Source organism: Mus caroli, chromosome 1, assembly GCF_900094665.2.
Source record: "Mus caroli chromosome 1, CAROLI_EIJ_v1.1, whole genome shotgun sequence".
In the NCBI taxonomy this organism is placed as follows: Eukaryota; Metazoa; Chordata; class Mammalia; order Rodentia; family Muridae; genus Mus; species Mus caroli.
Window position 1 is genome coordinate 79,837,507 of NC_034570.1, and position 12,848 is coordinate 79,850,354.

General features: G+C 38.0%; 1 protein-coding gene across 6 annotated transcripts in view; it reads left to right on the plus strand.

The window, feature by feature from the left end:
- Window positions 1-12,848, plus strand: part of Gigyf2 (GRB10 interacting GYF protein 2) — a 129,153-nt gene that overhangs the window by 28,903 nt on the left and 87,402 nt on the right. For all 6 annotated transcript variants that reach the window (XM_029478478.1, XM_021170952.2, XM_029478474.1 and 3 more), the window contains 3 exons: window positions 1,012-1,094; window positions 10,892-11,021; window positions 11,999-12,094. In XM_029478478.1, coding sequence (XP_029334338.1) covers window positions 1,054-1,094; window positions 10,892-11,021; window positions 11,999-12,094 — 267 coding nt within the window. In that variant the 5' untranslated portion in view covers window positions 1,012-1,053. The remainder of the gene's footprint in view (window positions 1-1,011; window positions 1,095-10,891; window positions 11,022-11,998; window positions 12,095-12,848) is intronic.

The window sequence follows — 12,848 nt, forward strand, 5'->3', positions numbered from 1 at the left end:
TTTTTATCTTCCTCTTTTTGTCACTGAACTCAGTTGCTATCCTGGCCACAGTATCACAAGTATCTGGGTCTGAGGCTCTGGTATGTGCCACTGAGACTGGCCATTCTCACCCCTGTTAACTATAAGGTTGTTTGTGAGCATTTGGATGACGCCGTTTCCTATGTGAGCAGCAAACTATAACAACCTTGTTTTGCTTGGGTTTGCTTTTTCTCTTCTCTGCTTTCTGCCTCCTCCCTTCATCCCTGACCTCCTGCCCTCTTTATCTTTATCCCTTCTTCAACTTCTTCCCTTTTTTTATTTTACTTTTCTCTCCGTTCTATTTCCTATAAAGCACACGTTCTTATTTCCCCAACGATAATTACTTCACTATTGTTCCATTGTTTTGTTTCCTTTGTATTATATTAAAATCAGTTTGAAGACATTTTTAGTGGTAGTTAGGACCAAAATTGGGTTATGTTGGGATAGTAGATACAGTTACACCTCAGATATATTTTAATTATAATGTATTTTATTTATTTTAAAATCTATTTTAATTTTAAAGAAATTAAAAATGGAAAAGAAGGCTGGGGCTGTTGAGTGGTAGAGTGCTTATGTAGTATTCGTGGGGGCTGGGTTCAACCCCCAACACCACATGGTGATTTGATGGTGGACCTATTGCAAGAGAATGACAGAAGCTGAGATGTAAGTTTTGCTACCATTTATTTACTCTTCCTTGCTAAGGCTAAAGTAGAATATACCCATAATGTGGCTCCAGGCCCCTGCATCTGTTTCTCACCATGTCACAGATTTCATTGTACTCCATGCCTCCTTTCCCAGATACATGCAGCATGGAGTTGAAAGAGAAGGATGGATGGACTCATTTCCCTTGGCCAGCTGCATTGCTGTAAACAGTCGCCAAACAATCTCATTCTTAGGAGATTATAAGCAGATCATACATTGTCTGGCTATATGTTCTGGCCTGGTATTCTTTTTCTTGACATTGTTTGACAAAGATATGCTTCTATTTAACAGGTTTCTCCACACATAAAAATCTTTTCAAAAATACGGAGAAGAATGGCAGCAGAAACACAGACACTAAACTTTGGGCCTGAATGGTGAGTTTTCAGTCTTGTCCTATTTGGTATTGGATGACATGTTTACTAGTGTGACACATAACAGGTGCTGGGTGGCATATAAATACGCATATTTCTGAGACTTGGTTTCATGTATATAGCTAAAAAATGTGACTGGCTTATAGTAACTTAAATTTGGTAAAGGACTGCATTCTTTAATTGGAATTTTTCATGGTTTGGTTAGGTGTTGATAACAAAACTAAAACTGTAATTTACTACCCTAGAACATTATTTTTGAGCCTTTGTGTATATACCTAAATATTTATAAACTATAATAGTAATATTATCTATATTTTCTGCTACAATGTTTTCTGCTATAAATATACCTATTAAAAAGTTTTAATAAAGCATTTGAAATTTTTTTATTGATGGGCTAGGCAGGTGGTCCAGAATTAATACTGGCTATTAGCAGTAGCCCATCTAGAGCTGAGTTAGCGTTTGCCATAATAACAATTAATTGACCTTTGAGTCTCTTACAGATATGTTTGGACCCCGAATATGGAATTCTCATGGAATTTTGAGATCCATCACATTATAGTGTGGCTTTCCCCCCCTCTTCTTCTTTCCCCCCCAATGTTGGTGATTGAAGATCCTCTCTTCAGTGGCGTGAATAATGATAGTTAACTTTCCATTCATACTTGGAACAAACCCCTTTGGTAATGTCAAAGGCAGTACCTAAACCAGGAGTTGGAATAGTGTCAACATTCTTTATGTTTAGGTAGTAGTTTGTAAGATTTCTGTAAGAGGTCCTTGTTTGAGGAGTCTTACAAACTTATTTGCTCATACATACTTCTTTTGATATGTAATTCCTAGATATTCTTAACCTTCATAGTTAGCGTTCAGAAACTATGAGAAAGCATTTGAAATTCTGAGAACCAACACACTGCCTATAGTTGGAGTTTATTTTGAAATGTTGATCTAAACAATGCTGCACCTGTTTCAGTTATTTTATATTTAAAAAATAATTTTCTTATTATTAAATCACTTTGTTTCTAGAAAAATCAGAAGTTATAAGTAAGCAAGGAAAAGATGCTATTAGGTAATTTGATCCTTAGTACACACTGTACATATCTTGGTATATCTTTCCAAGTGGTTTTATGTATCTTGTTTGTATATATGTATATTTTATTTTCACAAAATCTGATCATACTGTGCATTATTAAATCTTGTAACCTTTAAAAAACTAAAGAAAAAACTTTTAATAAATGGTTTTTGGTTCTATTTAATAGTTTCATTGTATGGATGTACTATCATTTAACCAATTCTCCAGATGGAGCATGTGGAGGCTGTTCTCAGCTATTAGTATTATAGAAACATTTTAACATTCTTATAGTTCAGTCTTACTCATATCTTAGTAACTCCTTTAACCAGGTGGATTTAAATGCACATAGTTCACTTTGTAAACCATGGTTTGTACAGCTGTTCTGCCATTATTTTCTTTTGTATTTATACATTCTATACGTTTTTCTTTGTAAAACCATGATTAAAATTGTTAAGTAATTTTAAAGAGTTTTCTTCTTAAAGCACTTGATAATAATATGTAGTGGAAAAGCACCAGAAAATTTAGCCAAAATGAAAGAATTCAAAACAAAACAAAAACAACCAAACTGGTGATATTCTTGAATTTGTTTAACATCTTCCATCACTGGTTGGCATGTGGAATCCTGTTGGAGTGTAAGTAAAGTTTTTGTAAATAAAGTTTTATTGTAAGACAGCATGTTCTTTTTTGTTTCCATGTTACCTTGATGCCTTTGTGCTACTCTAGTTCTATCAGGGGTTGCCTAGTTCTCAGAGCTTGTACATTTCCTTTTTGGTCCTTTGCAGAAAGTTTGCTGTCCTACAACACGTGTTACCAAACATTAAATCATTTCCAGGTGTCTCTTTGCCATTGGGTCAATCTGTCTGTAGTGCCTTACGTGTCCTCCTTATTGTTACCCTGAAGTATTGTATAGTGTTTAATTTTAACTGAGATAACTTTAGCTGAGGATAGTCATCAATTCCATTCCTAAACAGAGTTGTTACGTAGGTTAAGCCTGTAAGCAATGGTAGCCAGGAGCCTTTACTGAGTCGCCCGAAGTGCAGATAATCTGAGGCTTGGAGAGCTGAGTAGGCACACCCTTAATTGTACAGTCCATGAATTCTTTCCAGCCAAGACATGATAGTTTATGAGGTCCTTAAACAACTGAAGTACTTCTGAGCTAGAAAGCTGCCATGTGATTGGAGACTGCTGGCACATTTTCTTATTGTAACATGTTCATTTCAAATATTGATGTGAGGAATTGTGTTCAGTATAGTTGGGAATCAGCAAATAGAGTGTTTATGTTGAGTCATTTTGTAACTCTGAACTATATTGAAACACTTAATGACATTTTTATATTGAAGTTATCAATGCTTAATAAGCAGTGCAGAAAATTAAAATTTAAAAATTAACTTGTAATTGAAAATTTTATCTTCCCATTTCTCCCTCTAGTCCTGTCTGGGGCGGTTGTGTTGATAGAAGAACTTTGAAAATTGTAGGGAAGGACCACCACACCTGTGTAGCCTTACTAAAGCCAACAGAATCACTAGGTTGTAGATTGTTTATTTAGGATAAGGAAACACATTACAGATTCACCAAAATAGTGTAAAAGGATATGACAAATTTAATGAAGAAAATCATTTCTAGGTATTAAAACAATATTCAATTTTTAAATGCCTTTCTGCAAATATTACCACTTTAGAATTCATGACTGTATAACTTTTCCCCTCACTTACTTCCTAAGTCCTTTAGTGCTCTATATCAGAATGTGATTTGCTAAGTACTTTCTTGCTCATAACATAACCTCTAGCTCTCCCTAGACTGTGAGCTCCATTGTGAGCAGGCATTTGGTCTGGATTGTTGTATAGCTTGTTACTGCTGTAGTTCCAGTGCCTGGCTCATAGGCACTCAATAAATGTTTATTAAATGAATGAGTGAATTGCTGGAAAGTAAAGATGTTTTCAGTGTTTGTTATTGTAAACGATACATGTACACTTACGAATGATTTTGTTTATATTCTGATCATTTCCTTGGATTAATTTCCTTGAAGTAGAACTATTAAATCAAAAGTTGGATTTTTAATTTAAGGTTTAGATAACACTTTACAGATTAACCACCAGAAGGATAGTGTGAACTTAATTCACTTCCTCTGTGTTTATGTTGTCTTTGACAAACCCTTTTGTTGTTTATTTGAGACAGGATTTCTCTGTGTTGCTCTGGCTGTCCTGGAACTCTGTAGACCAAGCTGGCCTTGAACTCACAGAGTTCCACCTGCCTCCTGAGTACTTAAAATACTATATTGAAAAGGTTTTGTTTTTAAATACTTCTGATTTAGATTAGGTCTTCTAGGTTTTTGTTTTTTGTTTGTTTTTTGATTGTAGTAACCGGAAACTCTGGAGGAAATGGTAGTACAGAGGGGAAAAAAATAGAAAAGGTCTAAATTACCTGTAGTCCTACCTCAGAGTCTTTGCTGACATGTGAATTTATATCCTACAATACTTTCTTTGCTAATGTGTATTTCAAGACACCTCAAAATCAAATTTTACTTGAGAAAAATTTAAGGATCAGATATCTACTTAGATAATTCCAGATGACTTTTTTTTTTTCCCTATTGAGATGACTTTATTATAAGGAGAATAATTATAGACACCTTGCTTTCTGAGGAAGAAACACAGGAAACTCCCCTGGGGTTTCTCTTACCCTCCCCACCTCCCTCAAAAAAGTCTCAGATCTTTGCTTACAAAAGAAGGGAGCAACCCCTTCCCTCCCACTCAGCACTTTCATTTATATCTTTGTTAAAATAGTTAATATCTCTTTTTTTCAATTCGATTGTCTTAGGAAAGAACTAATTTCTCAATTAAAGACTGTTATTTCTCAGTTTTGGTCAGTCCACCAGAGTTATTAGTTAGGCAGTCCACAAACTTTCCTTGAAAGATGGTTTTCAGGCTCGCAAAGGTTGGTAGGGGCAAGAGAATATAATCGTGAGGCTGCTAGATTACTGTCCATACTCAGTGAAAAAAAGAGAAGTTCTGTCAGATGGCCCTCTAAAAAAGGGCTAAAGGGATGGTGAGTGAGCTGCTAGCCAAAGGAGCTGTGCTTTAGAAGAGAATATTAAGATTTGTTGAAAAAACAAAACAAAACTCAATTGACAAGTGCCTGCTATGGTAGGCCCCAACCTCCCTCCCCAGCCTTTCTAGCTTGGAGTTACATTCTGCTTCTCTTTCCTATATTTTCGAGTTAACCTTTGCTATCCTTAGTGTCTTTCCTTTTCTCTTTTCCTGATAAAGGTTCAGAAAAATATTTAAGTAATTCTGACTGAAGAAGGGGCATGCTAAAAGACAAGAATGCAAGAGATTGCAGATTTAAGACATAAATTTAAAGACATTTGCCTTTACTGTAATGTGAAGTGTGGGAGAGGTGAGCCTGGAGGCACTTCCCTGTGACTTAGTGTTTTATATGGCCATTGTGCTCCAACAAAGACCCAGAGAGTTTTAGTCACATTTGCATTTGAAATGAGAAATGTAGAAGATAGAATAAGAATAATTGTATTGTTCAAGATACAAAAAAGCATGAAGAATTGGAGATGGTGTGAGAGATTTAGGATTGAGATAACCATGAATGGGTGTAGAAGATCAAGAAGGTGAAGTGTGAGCCCTGAGGATGGAGTGATGGGGAGATGTGGATAAAAAGCTGGCCATGAGTAAGGGATTAGGCATGTTGGACCCCATAGACTATATATGGTTGTATATGAAGACCTGCCTGGAAGGGAGAGATCGTAGCACGACCAGAAAATCAAATACTTAGGCAGTACTAGTTTTTGGTTCCCAGGCTGTCACACAAATGTGGACATTCCAAATTGCTTTATAAGTAAAATTTGAATAGTCTTATGTTTGGTCCCTATCTCTTATTACATATGGTAGGACTGGACTCTTGAAGGGTGGGAGGTAAAGACCAAAGGATTTAGAACCATTGTCTTGGTTTTTTTTGTTTGTTTGTTTATGTTTTTTTGCAGTGTTAAAGCACTTTGTAGGGTAATCCAGTGGTAAGAGAAGCCAGGTTTTATTGGGTTTTGAAATTATAAGGAATTAACGAAGCGGGGATTCATATTTGTAGAATGAAAGATGAATAGTTCAGAGCTACAAGTAAGGTGCTATACTAAAAAGTCACTGCTATATGTATATTTAAAGACTAAGGAAGATTGTAGGAGATGAGATTCTAGAAAGGAGGATTGTATGGCAGTGGTTAGAAGTCACTGGTGCGCTTTGGAGATGGGTATTCCTTCATACGCTCAGCTTTTCCATGTATCTGGGTCGGGAGCCCTTGGGATTGACTTTGAATCAGATCACAGTGCTTATTCCAGCTCAATAAACCATCTCCCCCCCCCCCTTTCTTTTTAAAATTGCTTTAATCTCTTCACAGATATTGTAGAGGGAGCTCCAATAGTGTTACTCTTAGTGAATATGGTGCCTGTAAGAAGTTCTTGGTCCTTTTTGGGAAGTCATAGGGGTTCATAGGAAGGGACAGGGTAGTAAATGAATTGGGAAACTTGATATGAGGAGCTGTTTTAGAATTAGGGTTCTTAGGTTTTGAGGGAGTCTCTGGTAAAACATGGTGACTCTTGAGTCTCTCGGATTTTCACATGAACTAGCTTTGGTGTGCCCTCTGGTGTTAGAAACTATTGGGAAGAATATTGTCTTAGTATGATGTGGAAGATATTAAAATTAATTTCTACTATTTTAAAGTTAGTGCCTGGCAAATAAATTTTCAAAAGGAAAATTGGAATCTCATTAGTATAACATAGTCATTTAAATCAGAAATCCTAGGCTGGAATCTTAGTTCTGTGTGACTGCTCAGATGTAATAGTCTCAGTCCCCCTCCCCCTCCCCCTCCCTCTCTCTGGTCTTTTTTTTTTTTTTTTTCCCAGTACTGGGGACAGAATCTCTGTATGCTTAGCCAATGCCCTGTCATTGCATTTCATACTTCTCTTTTGTATTGAGGTTCTTACAAAGCTTAAGTTAGAGTAAATATCCCAACATGTATACATTTCCCAGCTTTTGTTCTTAGAGAGGCAAACTGCCGAGCTTTTTCAGGGCAGTCCAAGTGCATGTTTATGGAGATTGAGGAGTGCACAGGAGACCAGAGGTCAACATTGAAGTTGTTCTTTGCACTTTAGCTAGCTAGCTTATTTACTTACTTTTCTTTCTTTCTTTCTTTCTTTCTTTCTTTCTTTCTTTCTTTCTTTCTTTCTTTCTTTCTTTCTCTCTCTCTCTCTCTCTCTCTCTCTCTCTCTCTCTCTCTCTCTCTCTCTCTTCCCTCCTCCCTTCCTTGGCCCTACCTCCTTCCCTCTCCTCTCCTCCCCCTCTCCTCTCCTTTTCTTTCTGATTCTCTCATTGAACTTGAAATTTGACCGAATAGATTGGCTGCCCAGTAAGATAGCTTCTACTTTCTCCACCCTTCTGTGTCCACCTCCCCTGAGCTGTGAATGTAAACATCTGCCATCACACCTGTCTTTTTAAAAACTGGGTGTGTGGGAATCTGTACTCATGACCAGTGCTTTGCCCACTGAGCTATCTCCTGCAGACAGAGCCCAACTTTTTTTTTTTTTTTTTTTTTTTTTTTGGTTTTTCGAGACAGGCTTTCTCTGTGTAGCCCTGGCTGTCCTAGAACTCACTCTATAGACCAGGCTGACCTCAAACTCAGAAATGCGCCTGCTTCTGCCTCCGGAGTGCTGGGATTAAAGGCATGCGCCACCACGCCCAGCCAGAGCCCAACTCTTAAGATTCTGATGGGAAGCAATTTCTTAAAGATGTTTATTTTTTGGTTGGCTTACTCCTTTGTGGAGTGTTTTTCTGTCTTTAGTATGTTCTTTGGACACTGAACCACATCGCTGTCAAGGTTAACTTGAAAGTAAACAAAAGACCAAGTTAGTAGTTGTGAGTGCTCCTAGTACTTCCTTTGGGGAAATGGGGGATTCATAGACTGATGCAATCAACTGTTAAAAAGACTTAATAGGGTCCTATCCAAAGGGCCCAGCAGGAGCTATTGGAAGAGTTTACTGGTTAGTCATGAGACAGTGGGAGCATTTTTACGAGTAGTTTCAGTGAATTTAAATATATTGAGAAGTAATATGTTAATGCTTGATTTTTGTTTTTTGTTTTTTTTTTGAAAATGAGACAGGGGTTTTCCTTTGTAAACTATAACATTGAGTCACTGTACCAAATGGTATAAGAGACAAGTTTCTCTTTGCAGAAAAGTGCTACAAGAGAAGAGAAGGTACAGTGTAGAATAGAACCACTCGGCAGCAACTGTAGTGAAGTTAGGGATCCAGGCATTGATTATCCATACATGTTAGCTGTACAGAACACTAACCAGGCACTGTGTGCCTCATGATGGATAATATACTACCACACTGTAGGGGTTTCCAAAAATAAGAACACATCTTACTCGTCTTTACACTCAATTGCCAATTTAAATGGAGAAGAGAGAAGCTTTAAAAACCACATCATAGGCCGGGCGTGGTGGCGCACGCCTTTAATCCCAGCACTCAAGAGGCAGAGGCAGGCGGATTTCTGAGGCCAGCCTGGTCTACAAAGTGAGTTCCAGGACAGCCAGGGCTACACAGAGAAACCCTGTCTCAAAAAGACCAAAAAAACCCCTCATCATAGATAAGACCATAAATTCTGAGATAATTTACATGTAAAATGATAGGACACAATTTTCCCTCAGAATCACTTCAAAGGCTTAGTGGAGTGATACAGAGCCAAGTTGGCCATAGATTGCTGATTTTGGATGAGAGTGATTGGTACATTTAAGTTTGTTATATGCTTTGTAATTCTTATGTGTACAGAATTGTCTGTTTTTAAACAGGATAAGAAGATAGAACCATTCTCACTGTACTAGAGTCTATTCCTTTTCAATATTATTCATCTATGTAAACATGTTTGCTATGGATATACCATTTTTGAATAATAAGCAAATATTTACTCCACTTTAACTAGTCTTCATGTTAATTTTTAATATTTAGCACTTTAGAGGATATATTTTAGAATATCTGCTGAATTTTCCTTTAGGGTATACCTGCTAAATTAAAGTAACTTAGTCTATTTTGGGTATCTGTTATCTGTTACTGAACAGAACTTTGGGTAGCTCCAAACAGTCAGCTGTTTGTAGTGTAGTGCAAACCATTCATCTATTCATCTCATCCTATCCTTTCCCTTTCCTTTTCCTTTTTTTTTTTTTTTTTTTTGAGACAAGGTCTCTCTGTGTAATCCTGACTGTCTTGGTAGTAGACCCTGCTGGCCTTAAAATCCCAGAGATCCTATCTTGGCCTCCCAAGAGCTGGGATTAAATGTGCCACCATGGCTAGCTAGTAATAGCTTTCTTTTGCTAGTTTTGCTAGTCCCTTTCCTGCCCCAGGTTGATCTTTCTTTAGGACATGACTTTGGGTTGTGTAGGTTACTACTACTACTGAGTAGGTTCCTTCACAGCTTAGTTAAAGAAACTACCTAGCTGCTGTTTGTGAATCCCAGGCACTGCCTAAAACTGGGCCTGCATTTAGGCCTTTATATAGGAGCTAGAGGCGGGAGGCTTGGCAGTTTATGGTCAACCTTGGCTACATAGTGGTGAGTGCAAGTCACCCTAAGCTGTGTGAGACCTTGTCTCAAAAAAAAAAACCAATCCCCAAAACCAAATCCCAAGTTGTTACTGTTGTTATTTACTTTGGTAGTATTGCGGTTCACACCTAGGAGCTGCTGATCATTCAAGAGACTTTTAAAATTACTTTTTATTGTGGGTTTTTGTATTTAGCTTTCTCTTTTATATGTTCCATACTTTATTAAATATTTTAGTTATTATCAAGTAGCCAAAGAACTTTTAAATGCTTAACTCTCACAAAATCTTTCTTGGAAGTGGCTATTATAATTTATAATCCTGATCACCTTCTGTATTTCTTTTTAGTCTTGGCTGTCAGTCAGAGAGTCCAAGGACAGTTTCATGAATTCATATGCCTTATAATCCTTTCCAATATTTTTAATTTTGTGCATATGCATGTGAGTACAGGCTTTAGATCTTCTGGAGCTAGTTATAGACCCTTGTAGATGCCTGATGTTGGTGCCGGGAACCAAACTCAGGTACTATGCAAGAGCAGTATGTACTCTTAATTGCTAAGCCATTTCTCTAGTCCTGGTCTTTTAAAGAATTAAAAATTATTGTTTGTGTGCACATCAGTGTGTATGTATGTTTGGGGTGTGTGGTGTGTGTGTGCATACATATATGCGCACATATGTACTTTAGCCCATATGGAGGTCAGAGAACAGCTTCAGAGTTGATTCTTATCTCACCTTTTTGTTGCCTTCCAGGGGCTGCATTCTTGCCTGTAGGCTTTTGAGCAAGTGCCCTTACTTGCTGAATTTCTGTTGTTTCATATCCTCACCAATACTTACTGACTCTAAGTCCAGTGCTCTCCCTGATTTTATATTTTGGTTTTTTAAAAAAAGTGTCTTATTTCTAAACTTGAAGCTTCTTAGAGACAATGGTAGCAGCCTGTAGGTACTGGAACTGCTCAGTTATCCCTATCTAGTTAGCACTTAGTGTTTAGCACTTAGTGAGCTTTCTCATTGTGCTGTGGCAGAGATTTGTGTGAATGGTAAAAATCTTTGCTGCTTAAGATAACAGTTTTTGCTTTTTTAAAAGAACTGCAAAAAGCTGATAGTGTCAGAATATCTATCACTTCATTTTATATTCTCTGTTTTTCCTATTTTAGGCTCCGTGCTCTGTCCAGTGGTGGGAGTATCACGTCCCCTCCTCTTTCTCCGGCCCTGCCAAAGTATAAATTAGCAGATTATCGATATGGCCGAGAAGAAATGTTAGCACTTTTCCTTAAAGACTACAAGGTAAGAAAATACAAAACGAGTTGAATTGCCACTGCGCTAGGGATGAACAGTGTACCTAGTCAGCGTCTGATGGCTTCCTCTTTTTCCATCTCGCTCCTTTTCTACATTGGAGTACACTATGGGTAATGGTGACTGAGGGATTTGATGGCCTCAGACAAGACCCATGATGTCAGTATGGAGCGGGTGACTTGTGGCAGCAGAACAGTCAGCGCTGCTGAATCTTCTCTTTCTCCTGTTCATTCCTTTCCTCCCTCCCTGTTGTATCGCTTACCTTCCTTCCCAGTCAGGATCGAGGGATGAAGAAGGAGCAGCTTTCCTCTTCTGCCTTTTTCAAGTAAAATTAAAGGTTTAGTGGGGAGACATCTTGAAATCTGACACTTGCTTCACTTAAAAATAACAAAAAAAAAAACAAACCCAAAAAACAAAGGGAAGCTGAAACAATGTGAGACTTTCTTATTTGACTAGGGCAGATAATAGCTTCTGTTTTTTTCAATATACTTTGTTTTTAATTTATTAATGGGTAGAGAATCTCATATTTAGGACAGATGAAATTGCTTTGAAATTTCCTTAGTATCTGCTTTAAGTTAAATGTGGAGACATTATTCCTTCGCTCTGTATTTTGGAATACCAGGTTCAATGTCAAATCCAAAGGAAGTAGCTTTATGGGAGGAGAGGGTAGGCGGCTGGAGTGTTTTATTTTTGAGATGGGGTCTTAAAAAGATCCTGCTGGCCTAAAAGTCCCTGTAGGTCAGGCTGACCTAAAAGAGATCTGCTTTGCCTCTGCCTCCCTCTGCTGATCGTAAAGATGCATGGCACTATGCCTGGCTATCACTGGAGTTTTTAATGTAAGTACTGCATAATTAACAGAAATTAATTGTAATCAAATAAGCTCATGGCTAGAAAACAGTGCCTTGTCTTGAGTTTATCTTCTTGCAATTGGAGAAATAGCAATCTCTGGCCTTATGTTTATCACACAGATACCTTTTGATCTTCTGGAGAAAGAATTCCTGCCTATCCTACAGGAGGAGCCCTTGCCACCATTGGCTCTAGTACCCTTTACAGAAGAAGAGCAGGTTTGTTCTCAGCTCTGAGCCTCAGGCCCAACTCTTACTGCCTTTTTTTTTCTTCTTACAGTAAAGATAGGGAGAGTCATCATTAAGGTCCTGGGGATAGCCAGATACTACAGGATACTTAGAGGAAACTATAAGAAACACACATTGGCACAGGTTGGCATCTTTACTGATGCTTGGCTTGTGAAAGGCTCTGACTTGTCAAGGTTTTATTTTCTATTCTGAAGCTGTTGAGTGTAATGCAACGATCAGGAAATCTTTCTACACTTTTTAACTTTTACATGTATATGGGTGTTTTGCCTTTTCTATATATCTTTACCACATGTGTGCCTGGACCCCAAGAAGGCCAGAAGAGTGCATCAGAGTTACAGATACTTGTGAGCCACCATGTAGGTGCTGGGAATTGGGCCCTTTTCCTCTGGAAGAGCAGCCAGTGTTCTTTACTGCTAACCTGTCTCTGAAGCCTTGTTTCTAGATTTTTTTTTTTTTAAATATTTTTTATTAGGTATTTTCCTCATTTACATTTCCAATGCTATTCCCAAAATCCCCCATACCCTCCCCCCCACTTCCCTACCCACCCACTCCCACTTTTTGGCCCTGGTGTTCCCCTGTACTGGGGCATATAAAGTTTGCATGTCCAATGGGCCTCTCTTTCCATTGATGGCCGACTAGGCCATCTTTTGATACATATGCAGCTAGAGTCAAGAGCTCCGGGGTACTGGTTAGTTCATAATGTTGTTTCACCTATAGGGTTGCA